At 39.6% G+C, this 21,734-nt stretch overlaps 1 protein-coding gene across 3 annotated transcripts in view; it reads right to left on the bottom strand.

Annotated features, from left to right (window-relative positions):
* ADAM28 (ADAM metallopeptidase domain 28) overlaps nt 1-13,774 on the bottom strand; it is a 63,454-nt gene extending 49,680 nt beyond the window's left edge. For 2 of the 3 annotated variants that reach the window (XR_307326.3, XM_005670435.3), the window contains exons 1-3: nt 13,557-13,774; nt 5,461-5,564; nt 1,062-1,138 (exon numbers count right to left, since the gene is read on the bottom strand). Coding sequence is in view for 2 of the 3 variants with exons in the window: in XM_005670435.3 (XP_005670492.2) it covers nt 1,062-1,138; nt 5,461-5,564; nt 13,557-13,608 (233 nt within the window). In the remaining variant the exon portion in view is untranslated. The remainder of the gene's footprint in view (nt 1-1,061; nt 1,139-5,460; nt 5,565-13,556) is intronic. The other variant, XM_005670434.3, reaches the window with a different exon arrangement.

Below are 21,734 nucleotides of genomic sequence, written 5' to 3'. Positions count from 1 at the left end.
TAGAGTTCCCCTTGTGGCACAGTGGAAAAGAATCTGGCTAGTATCCAAGAGGATTCGGGTTGATCCTTGGCTTCCCTCAGTGGGTTATGGATCCATCTGGCATTCCCAAGAGCTTTGGTATGGGCTGCAGATGCGTCTTGGATCCCACATTGCTGTGGCTGTGGTGAAGCCTGGCAGCTGTAGCTCAGATTCAGCCCCTAGCCTGGGAACTTCCATATACCATGGGTGCAGCCCTAAAAAAAAAAAAAAAAAAAAAAAAAGCAAAACCTGCACTATTTACATTGTACCACACTGCTTCCAAACTCTATTCAATTGTGCCTTTTTGCAAAAGGTGATAGTCTATTTGAGGGAGAAAAAAATATCTTGCTGCCTATATTGAACAATTGAGGAATTGAGAAGCTTGAAGCATAGAATTTGGAAAAACTACTTTTGAAATAGTCTAGATATAGGAAGAGCGAGATCTGGGTGAGAGCTGAGGCAGTGCCATTCGAAAAGGAATGTTGAATTCAGATAAACTGAATAAGAGAATGAAGGAATGAGAGACAATGTAATGCATAGAAAAAAAATAAAGGGTTAGTGTTTGGCTGGGTAGAAACAGCACTGGTGTTAAAATTGGGGGACCCCAATTCTGGTTTTACCACTGACTTTTTTTTTTATTTTGGCCCTAGAGTTTAACTTATGTATGTCTTTTTTTTTTTTTTTGATGAAAACAGTTGCATATTGCTTTAATACCTAATCTTTCAATGTTAGAATAACAAAATGCAATAATGTAGGGGAAAGATTTAAAAATCGATGTGTTATTTCACAGAAATTGATAAAATTGGTCTGCTCCCCCATCATTCACTGTGTTTTATGATTAAAACTCTCAAAAACACTAGTAAACTTTATCCAATATATCTCTACTACTTCAGAATGGACAAATATTCGCTGAACCCCTTGGGTCAGTTGATGGTAGGAGCCAAGGTTTGCAGGAGCCGTAAGTAGTAACAGACACAATTAGCACACTTTCCACATGCTAACGGGCTGCTGGTGAGGATAATATCAGAAGTAAAGACACTTACTTGTTTTTTTTCAAATAAAGCACTGCGATTTTTCCATTCACTGTCATTTCATACTTCAACTCAGTTTCAAATTTTTCCTGCAGAAGTGCACACACATTTATGGTAATTAAACACACACACACACACCCCAATATTCATTTGGCTATGTCCATCCGTTTAATCATTAGAAAGCAGTGCCTGCTTTTCTTTAGCAGTCGTCTTTATAGTTTCAAATGCCTCCTTCTGCTTTTTTTTTTTTTAACAAATCAAACAACTGCCAACCATAGACAAGTTATCTGAGACCTTTACACCACCCCAACTATCCATGTGTCCAGACGCACATTCTACAAATACTATGTGAATGCTGGTTATATGCCAGATATGGTTTAGTTTTGGAAATTGTTCTCTAAGCAGGAGAAATTGGTACCTACTGTCAGAAAGCTTATAATCTTGTGGAAGGATAGATAATAAAAGTGAATTATATGACCAAGGGTATATATATGGAACCAGGGTAGGATATCTAACATCTTAAAGGCAAGAAAGGCTTTTTTGAGGAAGCAGCATGTAAGCTGAGATACAAATTAGCCGGGTGAAGCAGGGTTGGAAGTTATTTGAGAAGAAGGAATCATGTGCATGTAGACCCAAAGACCTGCAAACCTCTCACTGATGTCTGGAGATCTTCTCCAGGCTAAGTAAGTGAAGATCAGAACATGGGCAAAATAACAGGAACCTCTTCTCTAAAGCAGGAAGAGATTATCAGGAAGAAAACATAGTCTCGGGTGTTCAGAAAGAGAAAATATCACCTTAAGTAATCTGTGTGGGAAAGGAGAACTGTTTTAGAGTTAGATTTCTAGATACAGGAGAAGATAGAGAAGTCTATGCAGAAGTATTTTAAAGACGATGTTATCAGGTACTGGCTTCTGACTTTGTTCCATAAAACAGGGTTATTAGCAAAGGTTACAGGCAATATGTACACATTCACCAGGAAGTCCCAGGACATTATGACTATTAAAGAGATCAAATACGGCAGACCACACGTGATTCGACCCCCCTATTATGGACTGAGTACTATTTCCTTTGCTGTGTTGCACCTAAGGTCTCCTTGTTTCCTCCCTCTCCCGGCCAGAATAAGACCTGAGCTCATCTAGGGGCAAGCAAAAGTTAGAGCCCTTAGATCAGGATATCGTTCAGGGATTTGCCATCTCTAAAATCAGTCATTTCAGCCCAAATTTCCTTCAAATGATCAGTTATGGAAGTCTCCTTTGGTGTCAAAAATTCCAGACTATAAATATCCTACACAGTGGGTCTAGATGAGGAGAGACTGCTGTAACTCAGTTCATTTTCATGAATGACAGAAGCTAGGGAAGAAAAAAAAAAAAGTCTGTGGGTTACAAATGAAAATTATGGGGGGATGGTTGTAACCACTTGTTTAGAAAGGCCAGACAGGATAAAAATGGTAGGTGGATATTATATAGGCTTTCTATACAGAAGAGGCTTCCAGATACCTGTTTGCTGTCAGCAGCGTATTTTAGTGGATTTTTAGTTAAAATATTATTTGGAAGTTGTTTCAGAAACGATAATTATTTGAGGAATGGGAGTTTTAGCTGACACTAGGGTAGAGGTTTGGTTGAAAGGAAATAGCTAGGAAGAAAACCAGAGACTATATATAAAAGAGAATGCACTGGGTAATGTTATAACTGTACTTCTCAAGGAAGTTCGTGGTGGAGAGCAATGCCTGCTAAGAAGAAGTATGTCTTCCATACAGAACAGACTGGTGGTTGCCAAAGCTGGGGGGTGGGAGTGGAATGTGGAGTGGGATGGACTGGGAGTTTGGGGATAGTAATATGCAAACTATTATGTTTGGAATGGATAAGCAATGAGATCCTACTGTGTAGCACAGGGAACTATATCCAGTCTCTTGAGATGGATGGAAAATATTATAAGAAGAGGAATGTGTATATATATATGTGTGTGTATGTATATATGTATTATGATTGGGTCACTTTGCTTTATGGCAGAAATTGGCACAACATTGTTAATCAATTATACTTTAATTAAAAATGTAAAAACATAGATGAAAGAATGTAAAAAATCAATTTTGAACCAAAAAAAAAAAAAAAGGAAGTATGTCTTATTCTATCTAGATTCTGAACTGTGGGTTAGGAGAGAAAATAGACACCTTGATTGAAGCACCTCTGATAGAAGGAAATGATTTGGAGCTCATTGAGTAAGATTAGCTGGGTATAGGGACGTGTATATGTAAATTTCCTCCAGCAAGCAATATGGGTGGATTGGGAAGGCCACAGTCCTGGGTGCTTCTAGGATGGAAGCCTATCTGTAAAGTCAAGATGATGCCCATGAGCAAACAAAGGAAACTTTGTGGCACAACTATTGTCATAACATGCAATAATCGGAGGTCTCTAGAAACCCTGAGGGACCCAGCTAAGGCCTGAAATTGTTCCCAGTATAGGGAGGTGTTCTGATCCCAGATATTCTACTTTATGGCATGGGTTAACAGCAAGACAGCTTTGGCTTCTTATATGACCTGAAGGCCATATCCTAAGAAGAAGAGTGACCACCTTTAGAATTTAAGTTTCAACATCAGGCACCTCAATTAAGTATTTCTTTAATATACAGCTATGTAGATATATAGGAACTGTATTCTACTTATACTCATTCATTTGTCCATTTGTTCACTTATTCATTTGCTCACCTACTCAACAAATACTTATTCAGATCTCCTTATGCCATGCAAGTAAAACATAATCAAGCACACAATCATGTATAAAACTTTCAAGATTCTTGAAAGTGCCCCCTGCAGAAAAGTTTCAAAATCAGAAAATTTTTATTCCAGCTCAGATTTTTCTCTTCTTTTCTTTCTTTCTTTCTTTCTTTTTTTTTTTTTTTTTTGTGTGTGTGTCTTTTTAGGGCTGCACCCATGGCATATGGAAGTTCCCAGGCTAGGGGTTGAATCGGAGCTACAGCTGCCAGCCTACGGGAATCTGAGGATCTGAGTCGTGTCTGTGACCTACACCACAGCTCACGGCTCCTTAACCCACTGAGCGAGGCCAGGGATCAAACCTGCGTCCTCACAGATACTAGTCAGATTCATTTCTGCTGAGCCACAATGGGCACTCCCCAGCTCAGATCTTAAATGATGTGGCCATTTGTGATGCCATCAGAAAGATGGAGCCAGGCTCTTGGCACACCCGACAGGTAATGCTGGTCCTTCAGGTCTCTGGTCCAGCAGAGGGCACAGCTGTCTAGCAAGTACTAAAGGCCTCCTCTTCACTGCTTTGAGAAGTGATGAATCCAGTCTGAGATCTATGTAGATACAGAGATCCCCTCAGTCACATGCATTATAAATTCTAAGTGTTTCAAGGTATCGCTAATCAATTATTTGCACAAGGAAGACCAGTAGTCTCAATACAGAAAACCACAAAGATGATTTCTGAGAACTTGGCTTCCACCTCAAAATAGTCAGTGAAAACAGGTACTTAGCATTTTTAAAAGACAGCCAAAAAGAATATGAAGAAAGCCATACTGGTGGGAAATCCAGCCATATGGGTCCCATATAAATTTAATGGAAATATTTTGTTAAGAGACAAGTATTTTGGGGAACAGTGTCTCTTGTGGGGTCCGTTGTTATAAACATGTTTGCTTTAGAAGTTCCTCACAAAGTTCTATGAGGAACTTTGTTCTATTGAGGAATATGGGCTTCCAGTGAGTTTCATTTTATAATAGATAGATGTAAAATTATTATTTAGACTTCACTTATTTGTATTTTACTGGTTCCCAGCAGAAGACTTACAGGTGCAGGTAATTAGAAAATTACCATTGAATGAATCATGTTTTCGCTTTCCTCTTTTGACTGTGTTTCATGATGTGGTAAGACTCCTACAAAGTTTAATAGCCTCTGTTTTGAAAAGACAGAGGCAAGTTTTATGTTTAATTACAGTAATTAACCCTAACTTAATTTTCACATATGCATGAATTCACCCACAATATTTCATTTTTTACTTCAATTTTAGTCTTCGAGGTTTTGTTTGTTAGTGTGTTTATAGATGATGGCTGGATGGATAGATAGATAGATAGATAAATGATTGATGACTAGATAAAAGTTGTATGACATTTCTTCAGAAATAGCAGAATTACCATAAAAAATTAAGGTTTACTCTCTGTGTGATCTTGGACAATTTATTTCAACTGTCAAAATATTAACCTCAAAATAAAGCTAATAAAAGAATGTTGCATTATTGTGAAGGTTAATAAAAAGAAGATAGGTTGAAAAACCCCACAAATGTGTGTGCATATACAAAATATATACATATTAAACATAGTTGTACACACACACACACGCATATCATATGTATACATTGTATGTATATATTCAAGATTCTTTGTTAAATCAAAACTGTACCTCTTGACCTGGCTGCTTGATCTCTCTTTTATGTAGTGGATGAAGTCTTCTGGGAAAAACCACTTCATACTTTTTCACTTCAGGGAGTTCTTTTACAGCATTTGCTGAGCCAAGAACAAAAAGTTACAAAAGATTTAGCTAAGCAGAACTAACAGGCTGTCTGATAATGGTCATCTGAATTACATTAATTACATTTCTTCCTTTCTTTCTTTTTTTTTTTTTTTATAGGACCTTGCCCCTAGCATGTGGAGGTTCCCAGGCTAGGGTCGAATTGGAGCTGTGGCTGCTGGTCTATGCCACAGCCACAGCAACTTGGGATTTGAGCCCCGTCTTCGACCTACACCACAGCTCATGGCAACGCTGGATCCTTAACCTACTGCGCGAAGCCAGGGATTGAACCCAAGTCCTCCCAGATTCTAGTCAGATTCTTTTCCATTGAACCACAACAGGAACTCTTTTTTTTTTTTTTTTTTTGGTCTTCTTGTCTTTTTAGGGCCACTACAGCAGCATATGGAGGTTCCCAGGCTAGAGTTCTAATTGGAGCTACAGCTGCCAGCCTACGCCAGAGCCATATAGCAACGCTAGATCCAAGCCGCGTCTATGACACACACACGTGTCGAACCCACAACCTCATAGTTCCTAGTTGTATTTGTTTCCGCTACTCCACGATAGGAACTCCTGGATTGCATTTCTGATGAAAGATGCTACACAGGGGTTTAGCTGAGTTATGTTAGAGAGCTATAAAAGTGCAGCCACAGGGAGTTCCTGTTGTGGCGCATCGGAAACAAATCCAACTAGCATTCAGGAGAATGGGGGTTCTATCCTTGGCCTTGCTCAGTGGGTTGGGGATCTGGCATTGCTGTGAGCTGTGGTGAAGGTCGAAGATGCAGCTTGGATCTTGCATTGTTGTGGCTGTGGTGTAGGCCGGCGTTATAGCTTGGATTGGACCTCCAGCCTGGGAATTTCCATATGCTGCAGGTGCGGCCCTAAAAAAAAAAAAAAAAGCGTAGATATAGAAGAGACCAACAAAATCAGAAACCCACTCTTCTCAAGTCTTTAACCTATATTTTCAGATATTTCCCAACTGAAAGTCACCAGTGTTACTTAGCTTAGTGAACATATATATAAGATATGTACATTTTTCACAGTGCCCAAGGTATGCAGAAGTTCCTGGGCCATGGATCAAAGCTGCGACACAGCAGCAATCTGAGCCACAGCGGTGACAAGGCAGAATTCTGCTGAGCTACCAAGGAACTCCAACATATTTTTTTTTTTTCATTTTCCCACTTCTGTTTGCAACCTTGGGTCCCCTGAGGGAAAGTAGCAAATAGAGCAGACAAAAGCCAGATCAGGAGGGCAGAAACCACATTCATCCTCTAAGAAGCTAATCAGTATCAGAATAATTGAATTGAAGCTCTATGAAAACTTTATAGAGTTCTCAACATGAAATAACTAATGGATACCACTTCGGATTCTAATATATTTTTCTTAGGTTTCTCCATCAGTAATATTTTACACTAATGAAAGAAACAAAATCAATAAGAAAAGGCTCCATTCAAAGGGCTGGCTTTTGCAACACAAACCTTCATCTTTTTCATACAAAACATGAAAAAAAAAAAAGGAAAAAGGAAAATGCAAGAAGCAAACAATGAGGACACTCTGACTGGCCTGGAAGGAACTGGAACATTATCTCATTCAACCTTCTATCTATTGGCATCTGGAATGCTTGTGTCAACATTGTTTCTAGAAGTAATTATTTTAGAGAAATTCAAGTTTCCCAAAGCTCACACTGAATTTGCTATTTTCTTTTTTTGTTTTCCCACATGATGCAGTCCCTGCTCTGTGTAAAGAAGGGCCCAAGGAAATGTCAACAGACTTGTCAAAGGCTGAGGGGCTGCAGGTGCACCGCAGAATGTAGACCCAGTGGAACCAGAGAACACGGTGTGGCCCCGACCCAGCAGTTTCCTAACGGAGACTGGAAAGGCTTTAGTTCTCTGTGGAATGACTAGCACGTAATCTAAGCTTATTAAAATATGCAAATCTAAATTCTGTGATAGTATAAAATGTATGTTACCATAGTTGATCTTTTAGTACATGAAACAGTTATTTTTCATTAGTCATTTTGCATGACGATACACGTAGCCCAACAATGCTCCAGAGAAAAAAAATATTTATTTTTTCCAACTTTCTTCGGAAACTAAAGCAGAAACTTTCAAAAATTCCTAGTCACGTTGATTTTCTTTTATCCTTTTAGGATGTTTCATTCGTTTGACCATTCAAGAGCCATTCGCATCTAACATTAAAGAATAGAAAAGGTGTTTTAAGTCGGCTGACACTCATTTTGACCATTGGGTCAAAAATGGAGTTTTAAATTGATGAAATGACTTTTCTTTCACTGGCACAAGATTTACTCTTTTTTTTTTTTTTTTTGTTAAAGGTAACACTTTTATTTTATTTTTTTCTTTTTACAGCCTCACCCAAGGCATATGGAAATTTCCAGCCTAGGGGCTGAATCAGAGCTGCAGCTGCCAGACTACACCACAGCCACACTGACACTGATACCAGTCACATCTGGGACCGATGCTGCAGCTTTTGGCAATGCTGGATCCTTAACCCACCTAGAGAGGCCAGTGATTGAACCTGCATCTCATGTTGGGTTTTTAACCCACTGAGGCACAACGGAAACTCCTCAAATTTACTCTTAAAAATATTTCAAAAACACTTAAAGCCATAGCATCAACACTAGAATAACTTAACTCTGGGTTTAGTTTGGGTTTTATAATTGTCTGAAAAGAGGGGGCAGGTTAAATGATCTCCAAAAAGAGTTCAAGTAGTATAATTTTATGCAAATAAATACAGAATCTTCTATAATCCCTTTGAAGAGGTAATGATCATTTGGATAATGTTATTGGCTGTGATCAAATGTCTCATTACCTAGTCACACTTCTTCAAGAATTATATCACATGTCCCCTCAGTTACTTACTTCTTGCTATTATAGAGGTAATCCCTGGGCATCTTTTATTTCTATGTAATTAATTTTTGGTAAAGGAAAATAATAACGTTCGTTTTCAAACTTCATCAACGAATTTCAAAAGCCTAAAGGGAAATTAAACCAGCCATTTTATTTCCATTGAGTTCAATTATCCATAATTATCATAATTACTTCAAAATAATAAGATGCCAAGAGATAAGAAAATGATTCCTGCCAGAAATTAACTGATGGTGTCGACACAATTCCCTAGAGCCTCCTGGCACTCTGTGTATAAGTTACCATAAGGCGTTCACATCCTGTCTAGTGGATTCTATCCAATCAATGTAATTAGTCCCATTAATTTGGAGCTCATAAAGCCATATATTCCTCAATGTTGCACCCAGAGTAACTCTTCTAAAATGCTGTATCAACAATGATTTTTGGAGTTCCTGTTGTGGCTCAGTAGCTAACGAACCCCACCAGTATCCATGCGGAAGCAGGTTCAATCCCTGGCCTCGTTCAGTGGGTTAAGGATCCGGCATTGCCATGAGCTGTGGTGTAGGTTGCAGATGTGGCTTGGATCCCACGTTGCTGTGGCTGTGGTGTAGGCTGGCAGCTACAGCTGCGATTTAAAAAAAAAAAAAAAAAAGATTTTCATCCACAATACTCATTATTATAACAGGGAGTATTAGTCCAAGATAAACTTAGGTCATAAAATAATAACTCCCCAACTAATATTTTTTATAAAAGCAGAAAGTGTCAACACACGCTTCTCATGAGAAATGGTGAAAAGGAAACAGGCTGATCCAACACAAGTTTTCTCTGATACACACTGATCTCCATGCCTCTAGTCAGTCTCTCAACCTTAAAGTTTCATGAAATCAGACACTTCCTGTTGACTCTTAAATTTGGAGTCTAAACATTTAAATCATTCTTTAGTTTGATGGCCAAGCACTTCCCCATAGCAACCAAAATGAATCCATAAATAGAATAAACCAGACTATGTCTTCAAAAGCTTCCAGCAACCTCTCACTTTCTTCAGTTTAAAGGGAACGGATTTCCAGCTTAGACGCTCTTGCAACACAGGACATTTTCTAGAGAAAACATAATTTCCCTTAATGGCCCTTATTTTTCTCAAGCCAAAAAGGCCCCCAAAAGAATGAGACTTGAAATGTAACAAATTACACAGCAGTTAATGAGGGCCAACAGACCTAACCACTGTTTGCCTCATTCATCCTTTAGTTTGGTGCATCTCCATCAGTCTCTTCCCATCTGAATAACCTCAGGCTAATTATTTGGAAGCCTGTGGAACAAACACCCCTAATTTCCATCCAGGGACTAAACAAATCTGAGACGTAACGCAATATGTTCCTACTAACTTATCTGAAGACTTGCTTTCTCTCTCCCACAGAACTCACATGCTGGATTAGTTTTGACCAGCAAAACCGGATCAAGAAAAAGAAAACTGTTACATGGGTTTGAGTTAGATCATTATTTTGACTATTTATTAAGTTTAGAAAAATTAAAGCCTGTTGACAAGATTACCAGAACAGGCACTAGTCTGGATTGCTGTTTTATTTATTTATTTTTTAGTGTGTTTGGAGCACCCTCTGTACCTAATATTGCTAATCTCATTTCTTTTACAACTCTGTTCAAAACTGTTTAAAGCAATGTCTTTCCAAACCAAACACATGATGGTAAGCCCTGAGTCAGGGTTTATGCAATGATGTTCACTTAAGCTCTGGGATTTTCTGCACCCCCTCAAACGATGCAGTGATTTTAAACTTCATGTCGTAAAAGTGAGCACACGGAAAAAAAGCACATCCTAATTAGGGCTCTTATTTTGGGTATTCAGATCAAATTTTATATTTACATATGCCTTTGGGTCTTCTAATCACCTTGTGAAAGCAAGAATAAATTGCTTGTTTAAAATGAAATAATTTCAGGGGTGTTTCCATCGTGGCTCAGCAGAAAGGAATCCTACTAGTAACCATGAGGACGCAGGTTCGATCCCTGGCCCCCTTCAGTGGGTTAAGGATCTGGCGTTGCTCTGAGCTGTAATGTAGGTCGCAGACACAGCTCGGATCCTGGGTTGCTGTGGCTGTGGGGTAGGCCAGCGGCTGCAGCTGTGACTGGACCCCTAGCCTGGGAACCTCCATATGCTGTAGGTGTGGCCCTGAAAAGACAAAATACTACTACTACTACTGATTTCAAAAAGTACTGTAGCCTGTACCCCCTAGATATTCTGCTAAAATATAACAAAGACTTTCTCCTTTATCAGTGCACTTACTCCTGCATCTCCAAACACCTGTAACATTCTTTCATTTTTTTTTCTTGTTCCTTTCCTATGATGAAATCCTGTAAGTTATTTTTCTCAGGGATTGTGAAGCTCATTACAAACAACTGTCCTGACTTTACCTCATTCTTTTATTTCACATATATAAAATCTGGGCAAAAGTCATGGTTGGAGGGGCATGTATTTATTCTTTGGATGATGGAGGCAGAGAAACAAACAAACAAAAAAAAAAAAAAAAGGAGGAGATGGGAAAATGGACATTGCTTTACTTCCTGCATTCTGGCTGGGAAATAAATTACCCTAGGAATGATGTCAGAGGTATTTCAGTGACCCCGGAGACACTCTTGAAAATACACGATGGAAGGTAAAACGAGGGGGAGCTTTCTGTTCCAGGTGGAAGATTGAGGGGGGACAGCTTTCCGTCGGTCCCTCCTGCTCTCACGAATGCCACTTCAGAACTCTGTCCCCCACCATCAAGTACGCAAAAATGTCACACTTTGAGGCATGACTTCTAAAAATGTTGCATCTCCTTGGACCATGTCGTGAATACAAAGACGGGACAGAATCATTTGTTATGTCCAATGTCCCCAAAAAGGCTATAATGTGAATAGACCCCAGTGTTAGCTATGTTATCCTCGAAATGGATCCGGCTTGATCTTTATGCCATTGGATAAGGTTAGTACACGAACAATTCATTCTGTTTCAACCAAGAGAAGGGTCCCAGAGAATTTTTAGTGGTTGCATCTTTAGAGAATGTAGGGAAAGAAGATTTCTACTAAGTTTCGCTCAAAAAGTAGGAATTTCAGGAGTTCCCATCATGGAGCAGTGGTTAATGAATCTGACTAGGAACCATGAGGTTGCGGGTTCGATCCCTGGCCTTGCTCAGTGGGTTAAGGATCCGGCATTGCCGTGAGCTGTGGTGTAGGTTGCAGATGCGGCTCAGATCCGGCATTGCTGTGGCTCTGGCATAGGCCAGCGGCTATGGCTCTGATTCGACCCCTAGCCTGGGAACCTCTATGTGCCGCAGGAGCAGCCCAAGAAATGGAAAAAAGACAAAAAAAAAAAAAAAAAAAGCAGGAATTTTAGGTCAAAGATTGAAATGCCTAGCACAATTCTATATTGAAGTGTATTAAACTTTCCCAAGTCTAGAAAACAAATTGGAAACCAGGGTAAAAGGAAAATCATTTTTAGTGACAAAGTACTGACTGGGTGCAAGGGGTGGGAGAATCTTTCCCTCCCTAACGCCATCCTTCTTGTTGATAATTTGTTCCTATTTCTAAGCCCCAGCGAACATTCTATTCTGTTCTATTCCTTTATTTATTTATTTATTTATTTATTTATTTATTTATTTTTTATCTTTTTAGGGCCGCACCTGCAGCATATGGATGTTCCCAGCTAGGGGCCAAACTGGAGCTGCCAGCCTACACCACAGCTCACAGCAATGCAAGATCCTTCACCCACTGAGCGAGGCCAGGGATCAAACTTGCTCATGAATACTAGTTGGGTTCGTTACTGCTGAGCCATGACAGGAACTCCCCAGCAACCATTCTAAAACCCAAGGGAAGGAGTCTTGGGCACTCCAACCATATGCTGACTTAAGTAAGCTCTAGAAATAAACTAAGGAAATATGTCACCCAATCTAATTTAACTAAAACCTAATTAGAGAATTTATCAGGAATGGAGAGTCATGCTCAATAGAATTTATTATTAAGCAGTAGAATTACTCTACTTTTGAATTCCTAAATGTGTCGACTAAAACTTGTCACTCGCCATCTGGGCCTGCAAGAATGAAGTCATTAGCCACTGTGACTTCATACACATATCCTGACCTTCAACACATACCCTGAAACCAGAGTTCAGGGCAGGTGGAATCAGGAATGAGGCACTGTGTTCTGGGGAAAACTGGCAGAATGGGGCTTTCAGATAGTCAGATACTTTCAGGAGAACATTTTATAAGCCCCAAATCTTGCATCTTCTCATATCTAGAAAAGCAATGAAGCCATTAATGGAGACATCTGCTCCTCAACCTTCTGCTGAAATGTGTGCTTCATTGTATGCGTCCTTCTTCAACAAAATCCCTGATCTCCCTACCCTGCTTCTTCGGAGCAGCTCCTCGGAGCCATCTGAGAGGTTGTCTCCCAGGCTATAGTCCTCTTCTTGCTCCAAATAAAACTTCGCTCACAACTTTCATGTTGTGTTTTTCTTTCAGTAGGCAAATGTTTGCTAGAGCCAGCAAAATGAAGTGAAGGAACAATTTAAGCTCAGCAGAAATATTGTTTTGATGAAGTAAATCATGGTGCTTTATAAGTACGAAATTGGTCAACTATTTCTAATTAGTCACGTTTGTTATCACCAACAATGAACGGACTAAATATAAAAGTGTGTTCTAAAGACACAGGACAAGTCAAATCGGTCTCAATAATAATAATGACAGATACTTTGCGAAGCCTTCTGTACCGTGATGACCAGTCAAATCTGCCACATCTTAACCACTCTACAAACGATGAGGTTGGTTTTGATGAGTTCTGATCTTTGACTCGGAGATCACATTCCTTGTTTAAGTAATGCTGAATGAAATCTTCCCTTTGATTTCTATACATTCTCAGATCAGCCATGTAAATAATGATTCAAGAAGCCTGCTTGCCTCTGCTTTACACTGAGTGTTTACATCCGTCAGAGCCTCCCCAAACAATAGATTAACTGGCCCAACTGGTTAGGAAAATTGGTTAAAAAAAAAAAACAAAAAAAAAAACAACTATTGGGAGAAGATGAAAAGCAAGCAGTTCCCTGAGGCATTTAACAAAATCTGAAAAGGAGTGAACACCTACCTGGCAATGAAGAAAGGAGGAAAGTGGCAGTGAGAAGAAGCCCTTGCAACATGCTGGGTGATCCCAGGAGCCTTGGTGTCTGCCTTTCTCCCACAAACAGACAAGTGTGCTGCTCAGTCTGTCCCTGCCTTCTCTCAAGTGAGACAGAACGAAACTCGGAGGTTCATGCTTGTCTCCGTTTCAGGAAGTGTTTGCCCAAGGTGTTGCACAACTTCAGAGCTGTGGTCCTGAGACAATGGCACAGCAGGCGGAAGTACAGGCTGCCACCTGACTCTTAAGATTCCTTTATCCTAAGCCACTGTTTCTCTCTCTTCCCACATTCCCCACTCAAAAGCAGTACATTTCCAGTAAAATACTATCGTCCAATAAGCCACCTGGATAACAGATTCAATGTAGCTTGATAAATAGGTGTATTTCTTATGTGTGTAATAAATATATGTATCTGTATATACCACCATATATAAAACAGATAACCAACAAGGACCTACGTATAGCACAGGGAACTCTACTCAATATTTTGTAATGCCCTATAAGGGCAAATAATCTGGAAAATGATATATGTGTGTGTAACTGAATCACTTTGCTGTACACCTGAAACTAACACATTGTAAGTCAACTATACTCTAACCAAAAAAAAAAAAAGAAAATAAAAGAGAAAGAAACAGATAAATAAATATATGTATATGTGTTTAGATTTGTTTTTGCCAGGTTGGCAAAAAGTTATTAAGAATGTTTTTCTTCTCTCACACATATATGTTCAATGAAGCAACTTCTGATTCAATCCAATTATTATACAAAATTCTTTTTTCCAATCATCTTATATCCTTAGCCGATTCTTACACAATGGTGATCTCAGGGAAATAAAAATGTGTGATTATACAAGCTTAAGGTTTTTCAGAGCCCTAAGGGTATTTATATCCTCAATAACCGCCAGGAGAAGGGGGGTGAGGGAGACCCTTAAATTCAAAGGATATAGGAGTTCCCGCTGTGGCTCAGTGGGTTGTGAACTCAACTAGTATCCATGAGGATTCAGGTTCAATCCCTAGCCTCACTCGGTGGGTCAGGGACCTGGCATTGCCTGAGCTGTGGTGTAGGCTGCAGATGTGGCTTGGATGCTGAGTTGCTGTGGCTGTGGCAGCTGCAGCTCTGATTTGACTACTAGCCTGCGAACTCCATATGCAGGTGTGGCCCTAAAAAGGCCAAAAAAAAAAGACTCAAAGGATATAATTTCTAGGAAAACTTTAAGAGTTGTCACAGGTGCTAATAAGGCTAAGCTGGCAAGCCCAACTAGCACAGTATATAGCTAATTAAATAGCTAATATTAGTTAGTGTGGCTTCCTAAGTTCCAGGTCCTTTAGACTTTAATTTCACATTAATTCTTTGGATATTCCTGTGTGACAAATACTACCTTACCCTTATTCTGTATATGAAGAAAAAAATCAGGTTTCAAAAGATTAAAAATTCAAAAGATTAAGACTTAGTTTTCCTTATTTTATAGAATCCAAAGATTAAGCAGCTTGTCCAAAGTCATTTATCTAGAAAGTGGCGTGAGTGGAATTTGAACTTGGTGTGGTCTGAGCTCTTAGTCACATACTCTCATCCTTCCCACTAACACAGCTGATTTATATACCCAGTTAAATTTCTGTTAAGAAATATACATACAAGTCCTATTAAAAAATCCTGAGGTATTACTACAAAAGCCATCCCTACTCCACTAAAATTATGCATCTGCTTATGGATTCTGAAGCACATTCTTATACTAACGATTTCAATGGGAAGAGCTATCTTTAAGTAATTATAGAGTGATTGACTTACAACCATAAGAAATTTTTTTTTTTTTTTTTTTTTTTTGCTCTTTAGGGCCACACCCACGGCATATGGAGGTTCCCAGGCTAGGGGTCCAATCAGAGCTACAGCTGCCAGCCTACACCACAGCTCACAGCAACGCTGGATCCTTAACCCATTGAGTGAAGCCAGAGATCGAACCCTCAACCTCACGGTTCCTAGTCGGATTCGTTTCCACTGCGCCACAATGGGAACTCCTTTTTTTTTTTTCTTTTTCCTTAAGGGAGTTTTTAAATTTATTTATTGAGCATTTCAGACTTCAGGATTGGGAATATCACAAGTTTCTTGTCTCCTCCATCCAAGTTCTACTTTCTTTATTTCAGGAAACTGAAAGAATACATCCCCTTTTAAATTATTACAGTTTTTCTCCATTAATTCTACAGTCATTAGCATCTATTATGTGTGAAACACTGAGATCACAGTTGAAAACATAATCATTCCTCTGAGAGGCTCACAGTCTGGGGAGGGGGAGGCAGATAGGCAAGAACAGTAACCACGAAGTTGCATATAGTGAGTACTGCCCATGCATCATATTGTGTTTAGTGCTATGGTGGATTTAGGCAAAAAGATCAGAGGCAACCTCTATGTCTAAATCCTATCAGGGCGAGTAAGGCTTCCTGGAGGCAGAAATAAGATCAGGAAGAATCAACTAGGAAAAGTGAAGAGGCTGTATCATAACACATTAGTTTATGGTTGGTAATATTTTCGTATCACTGGAGCAAAAGAGTGTGGGGGATAGGAAGAGATCCTACTAAATATTAAAAAGTTTATATTTGGCTTTTTCCCTGCAGAGAAAGGGCACCACTGGTAGGTTCTAATCAATTCAGTGACTTGCACACTTGCTTGTTTAGATGGACAGCACCTTGGAAATAAGGAGTGATCGAAGTCTACCTGGCAATGAATGGGGCATGTTTAAATTGACAATTGATTTTCAGTTCTCTCCAAATATTCTGTAGTCTTGAAATACTTTTGACCACATTTTCTCTATGCTATCATTCTCATCCAGCCAATCCGCACAGCCCGGAGTTGTATTTACAGTGCCCTCTATGGAGTTCCCGTCATGGACTAGCATCCACGAGGAGGCAGATTCGATCCCTGGCCTCACTCAGTGGGTTAAGGATCTGGCATTGCTATGAGCTGTGGTGTAGGCTGCAGACGTGACTTGGATCCGGCATTGCTGTGGCTGCGGTATAGGCTGGCAGCTACAGCTCTGATTCAACCCCTAGCCGGGGACCTCCATATGCCGCAAGTGTAGCCCCCCCCCCCAAAAAAATGCCCTTTAGTGTCAAATAATTTACACCAATCTCTAAACAAATTTTATTCTCTGCTTCCCTGATTATTTCCCTGAAGATTATTAAGGCAAGCATAAACCCTGAATTTGTCATCCAACTTAACATTCCCTTTGTTTCTTTGTGGTAGACACAACTTTGTCTTTTACTTATTTTATTGTCATTATTGATCAAACTCTTTGCCAGAACACAAAATAATGGTAGGAAGAAGAGCTACAAAAGCTATATTTCATAATATAATAAACTCAGAATACTGTAGTCAATAGAATTTCAAAAAACATAAACTAGCACTCAGAGACAGTGATTAAAATATTTCAGTGGTGCTTTATACAGATGCATATATACATACATATGTCATACACATACACTTGGGTATGTCTGTGTGTATATATGTATACTATATATAATATTTAATAGACATGCATATAGGCACACATGTATGTGTATTTATGTTTATCTGATATGTGTATGCATATATAATATACATACATACAGCATATATTCACACATACTTAAAATATTATAGACTGTAGAATATAATAGTATTATAAGGTATTAGTGCTGAAAGGAGAGCTGTAGAATAGTGTAATATTGGATTTGAATTTTAGGATAATTAATTTGGCAGCATACTGGAGAATGGCTGAAGCCAAATTAGAGCAGAGAAAAGGAACCAGGTGGAAGTTAAAAATGAAAGATAAAGTGGAAGCAACAGGCATAGAAAGAAGGGGACAGATTTGAGAAATATTTATGAAACAGAATTGGTAAGATTTAGTTAGTAATAAGACAGTTACTAAAGGTGCTAAAATTAAGAAGCAGGTTTGTCTCTTCATTAAAGATTTATTTAAGAGCTCCCTGGTGGCTCAGCAGGCTAAGGATCTGGTGTTGTCACTGGTAGCTCTGGTCACTGCAGTAACATGGGTTTGGTCCCTAGACTGGGAACATCTGTATGCTGTGGCTGTGGGAAAAAAAAATTCTTTAATGTCTACTATGTGCCATCTACTGCACAAGACTTGGAGATTAAACTCTGAAAACAGACAAAAATTTATATACGCATGGAGCTTTGAGTCCAGTCCAAAATGAAATGCTATGAAGAAAATAACAAGGGTGATAAGTTCCAAAGGGACACCCATTCTTCACTGCTAATGTTTCTTCCATGTGAAGTGTTTTCAGTAGCATACACTCCAGGTCCATTTCTGCTCCCTCTCTTACTCTCCCATGGGAAGTGGAATGACTCATCTATCTGGCCCCTTCCTCTTCTCCTTCTCTTGGGAGCTCGATGTTCACAGGGAGAGAACATGCATCTGTTCTCCATACCTTCAGTGTTAAGGGGGCTGTAGAGACCAGGCCTCTAATGGCACAGAAGATGCTTGCCCTATGGAATTCCTGGGATAGGTAGGTGAATTCTAAAGATGAGTATTAGCAAACGTGGGAAAACGTGAGGGAAGAGCATTTTGGCAGAGGGACTAGGCAATGCAAAAGGATTAAGGCTGAAGTACAGATGACATATCTAAGAACAAAAAGCAAGTCATTGTGGCTGGGAGAACTGAAAGAGAGGAAAAGAGGAAACTGGGAATGTGGGCAAAGGGCCAAATAATGTTGGGCTTTTACATATCTTATTTTAATAACAATGAGTGGGAAGTTCTTGGTGGAGTGTAAGCAGAAAGTAACATAAGTTGTTTCATGTTTCTAAAAGGTTATTCACACAGTAAAAAGAGTAACAGAGTCAGAAGGAGATCAGGAAATGGAAGAAAGAATTAGGAAGCTACAAAGACATGTTACCAAAGATATAACTGACCAGTATGGTGGCAGGGAAAATAGAGGTCAGGGCACAGGTCAGGGACGCATTTAAGAAGGAGAGATGCTTATAATTGACTTTCCCTGATCTTTCCATGGGAAACCAATTGTATTGTTCCCTGAGAGAGTAGATTCATGCAGTAGAATGTGTAAACGGAAAAATATTAGGAGTTCCCTGGTGGCCTAGCAGTTAAGGTTTTGGCTTTGTTACGGATGTGGCATGGGTTCGATTCCCGGTCCAAGAACTTCCCCATGCCATGGAAGCCCAGCCCCCAAAAAAGTCTGCTCAATTAGATTTCATAATCTCTGTGGCCATCAACATGACATAGTCTTTGCGTGATCCCCACAATCTCTTGCACCCCAGTGCTTAAAGGATAGTTATTAATCTATTTTTATGAAAAGTTCTTTCATTACAACTGTTCCAGGAACCATGGATATCACACAACCTGTGATTTGGAGACAAATTCATCTGCTTCTACCGAGCTAAGAGCATCTGGTGCTACCCCTCTGCCCAGAAGAGAGATCACCTCCTTTGTTGTTCCTGCTCAGCTCATATTAACTAATAACAATTCTCTGGATTGAGGCTTCCGTCATCTTCCAAGGTATTCCTAATTGTCAAGTCACAGGAAAAAAAACAAACAAAAAAAACAAAACCCAAACATTTTTCTAATAGCATGATAGAGTAGTATTGGTCAGAGAAATGATTAGGTTTTCCAAATTCATATTGTAAGATATTATCAGAATAGAAATCTAGACTAAGATAAATCTCTCATTTTGTAATACCAACAAAAACAGTAAGAGCAATGGAGACAGCTAATTCTTTGAACACTTACTAAGCCCCAGAAACTTGGCTAATGCTTTAAATACATAATGTTCTTTTTAATTTTTTTTTTTTTCTTTTTAAGGCCACACCACTGCATATGGAAGTTCCCAGGCTAGGGATCGAATCACAGCTACAGCTGGCAGCCTACACCACAGCCACAGCAAAGTCAGATCCAAGCCACATCCGCAACCTGCACTACAGCTTACAGCAATGCCAGATCCTTAACCCACCGAGCGAGGCCAGGGATCAAACTCGCAACCTCATCGTTCCTAGTCAGATTCTTTTCCAATGTGCCACGATGGGAACTCCAGTACTTCTTCATATTTAAGCAGTGGTTACTATTATTTTTATAATTTAAAAATTACATAAACTTGACACAAAACTATGGATAGGACTTCCCACCCCTAAACTGAGCTCACCTTTAGGAGACACATTAGTCATCACTGCATCCCTAAGACCACAATTAGTGCTTAGAAAATAGTAGCTACTGAATATGTGCTGGCACACTGAATTAATGATCTGAAGGAGGGTCACTTGAAAAACAAGCAGAGCCTCTGAACCACAAGCCATGAGTCTTAGAAGAAAAGAAAAAAAAAAAACAAAAAACAAAAAACCAGGAGTTCCCGTCGTGGAGCAGTGGTTAACGAATCCGACTAGGAACCATGAGGTTGCGGGTTCGGTCCCTGCCCTTGCTCAGTGGGTTAAGGATCCGGCGTTGCCGTGAGCTGTGGTGTAGGCTGCAGACGCGGCTCGGATCCTGTGTTGCTGTGGCTCTGGCGTAGGCCGGTGGCTACAGCTCCGATTCAACCCCTAGCCTGGGAACCTCCATATGCCACGGGAGCGGCCCAAGAAATAGCAACAACAACAACAACAAAAGACAAAAGACAAAAGACAAAAAAGACAAAAAAAAAAAAAAAAAACCAAAAAACTGTTAGTCTTTTAACACCAGAACAAAGGTAAAGCCTTAAGTTTTCCTACACTAAGTTCTCAGGTTCCCACCTGCGTTAAGTAGATAGCACAACACAAAGGAAAGAAAGCCATTTGCTTTTAAGTTTAGTCAATACATTTTTACATAAGAAATCCAAGAGGCTTTCTTATCACCTTTCAAGTACTCTACATAAGATTCTACATTCTTACTTAGGTTTTACTATTTTATTATATACTATTTACTATTTTACCATTATAATCAGCCAATATCCCCTCAGACCCCAAATTACTAGCTATTATTTAGGACTTGGTACATTGCCTTAGGCTCTTTGTAAAATGAAGTGACTTTTCATCATACAGGATCGAAATTAAAAAGCAGTAACTAAGTAACAGATTATTGAGTCCAATCAAACTGATGCACAATTTGCATAATCTGATGTTCTTTAAAAGCAGACAGAGCTGTCAGAACACTTTCTTCCAGGTAGAATGAAAATAGATACTATCCATCTTTATAGCTGTGATTCTTCTACTTTGTCTCTGCTCTATGGCTGACCTACACCCTCCCCCACTCTTCATCTGGTATAAAAACTAAAATTAAGATCTAATACTATGTGTGCTGTGACATTTGGTGAAAAACAAGAGGGCTTGGATTGCCCTAAGTATGAATTTTCGTGGATATGTTTTCCTAGTTAAACTGTAAACCTTACCAAAGGGACCAGAAACAGTTCCTGCTTATCTTAGTGGGCTTCAGTTTCCTGCCAACCTACAGTATTACTCAAACCATCCACATGCTCTCATGGGCATCAGGGACATCTCAAGCTCTTGGTACTACTCCGCCTGCCTTCCACAGCCCCTTGTTGCTATTGACTTAAAAACAAAAAAACAAAAAAACACACAACCTGAAAGTTGAGAGTTAAGTTTTACTTGGGGTGAAATTAAGACTCAAGTCCTGGAGACAGCATCTCAGGTAGCCCTGAGAAACTGCTCTGAGGAGGTGAAGGTGGGGTGCTAGGATATATAGGCAGGTAGCAGGAACAAAGGATAACAGAAAACCAGATACCTCAAATTAAGGAATTTTTTGTGTTTCTCTGGGAGGATGCAAAGGTCTGGGCTTACTGGAATCACTCCTTTGGTATGCACCACATCTGTGGGCCAGTCTTCCTCGTTTCTTTCCTGAGTTCCCTTAGGGCTCACAGGCTCACCCGTGGGAGTGGCTACACTCCCTGATGACTATGGTATCTTTAGTCCACTTAACTACAGCCCGGGAGGCAGTATTTCAGACAACTCTGAAATACTTCCCCAAAGAGGAAAGGAGAAAATATCAAGATATAAGTGAGAAAGATGAAGGGGGAGGTGCATGCAGCCATGCACGCATTTTACAGAAATTTGCTGCTGGTCTTATGAAGGTTACTATGAGTCATGACATTGGTCATCACGAAGGGTTTTACTGTTTTTTCTAGATAGGAGGAGATGCAAGAATTGGGTTTATAAAATCTTCTA

The sequence above is a fragment of the Sus scrofa genome, chromosome 14, assembly GCF_000003025.6.
Source record: "Sus scrofa isolate TJ Tabasco breed Duroc chromosome 14, Sscrofa11.1, whole genome shotgun sequence".
In the NCBI taxonomy this organism is placed as follows: domain Eukaryota; kingdom Metazoa; phylum Chordata; class Mammalia; order Artiodactyla; family Suidae; genus Sus; species Sus scrofa.
This window is presented reverse-complemented; position numbering and strand designations above follow the sequence as displayed.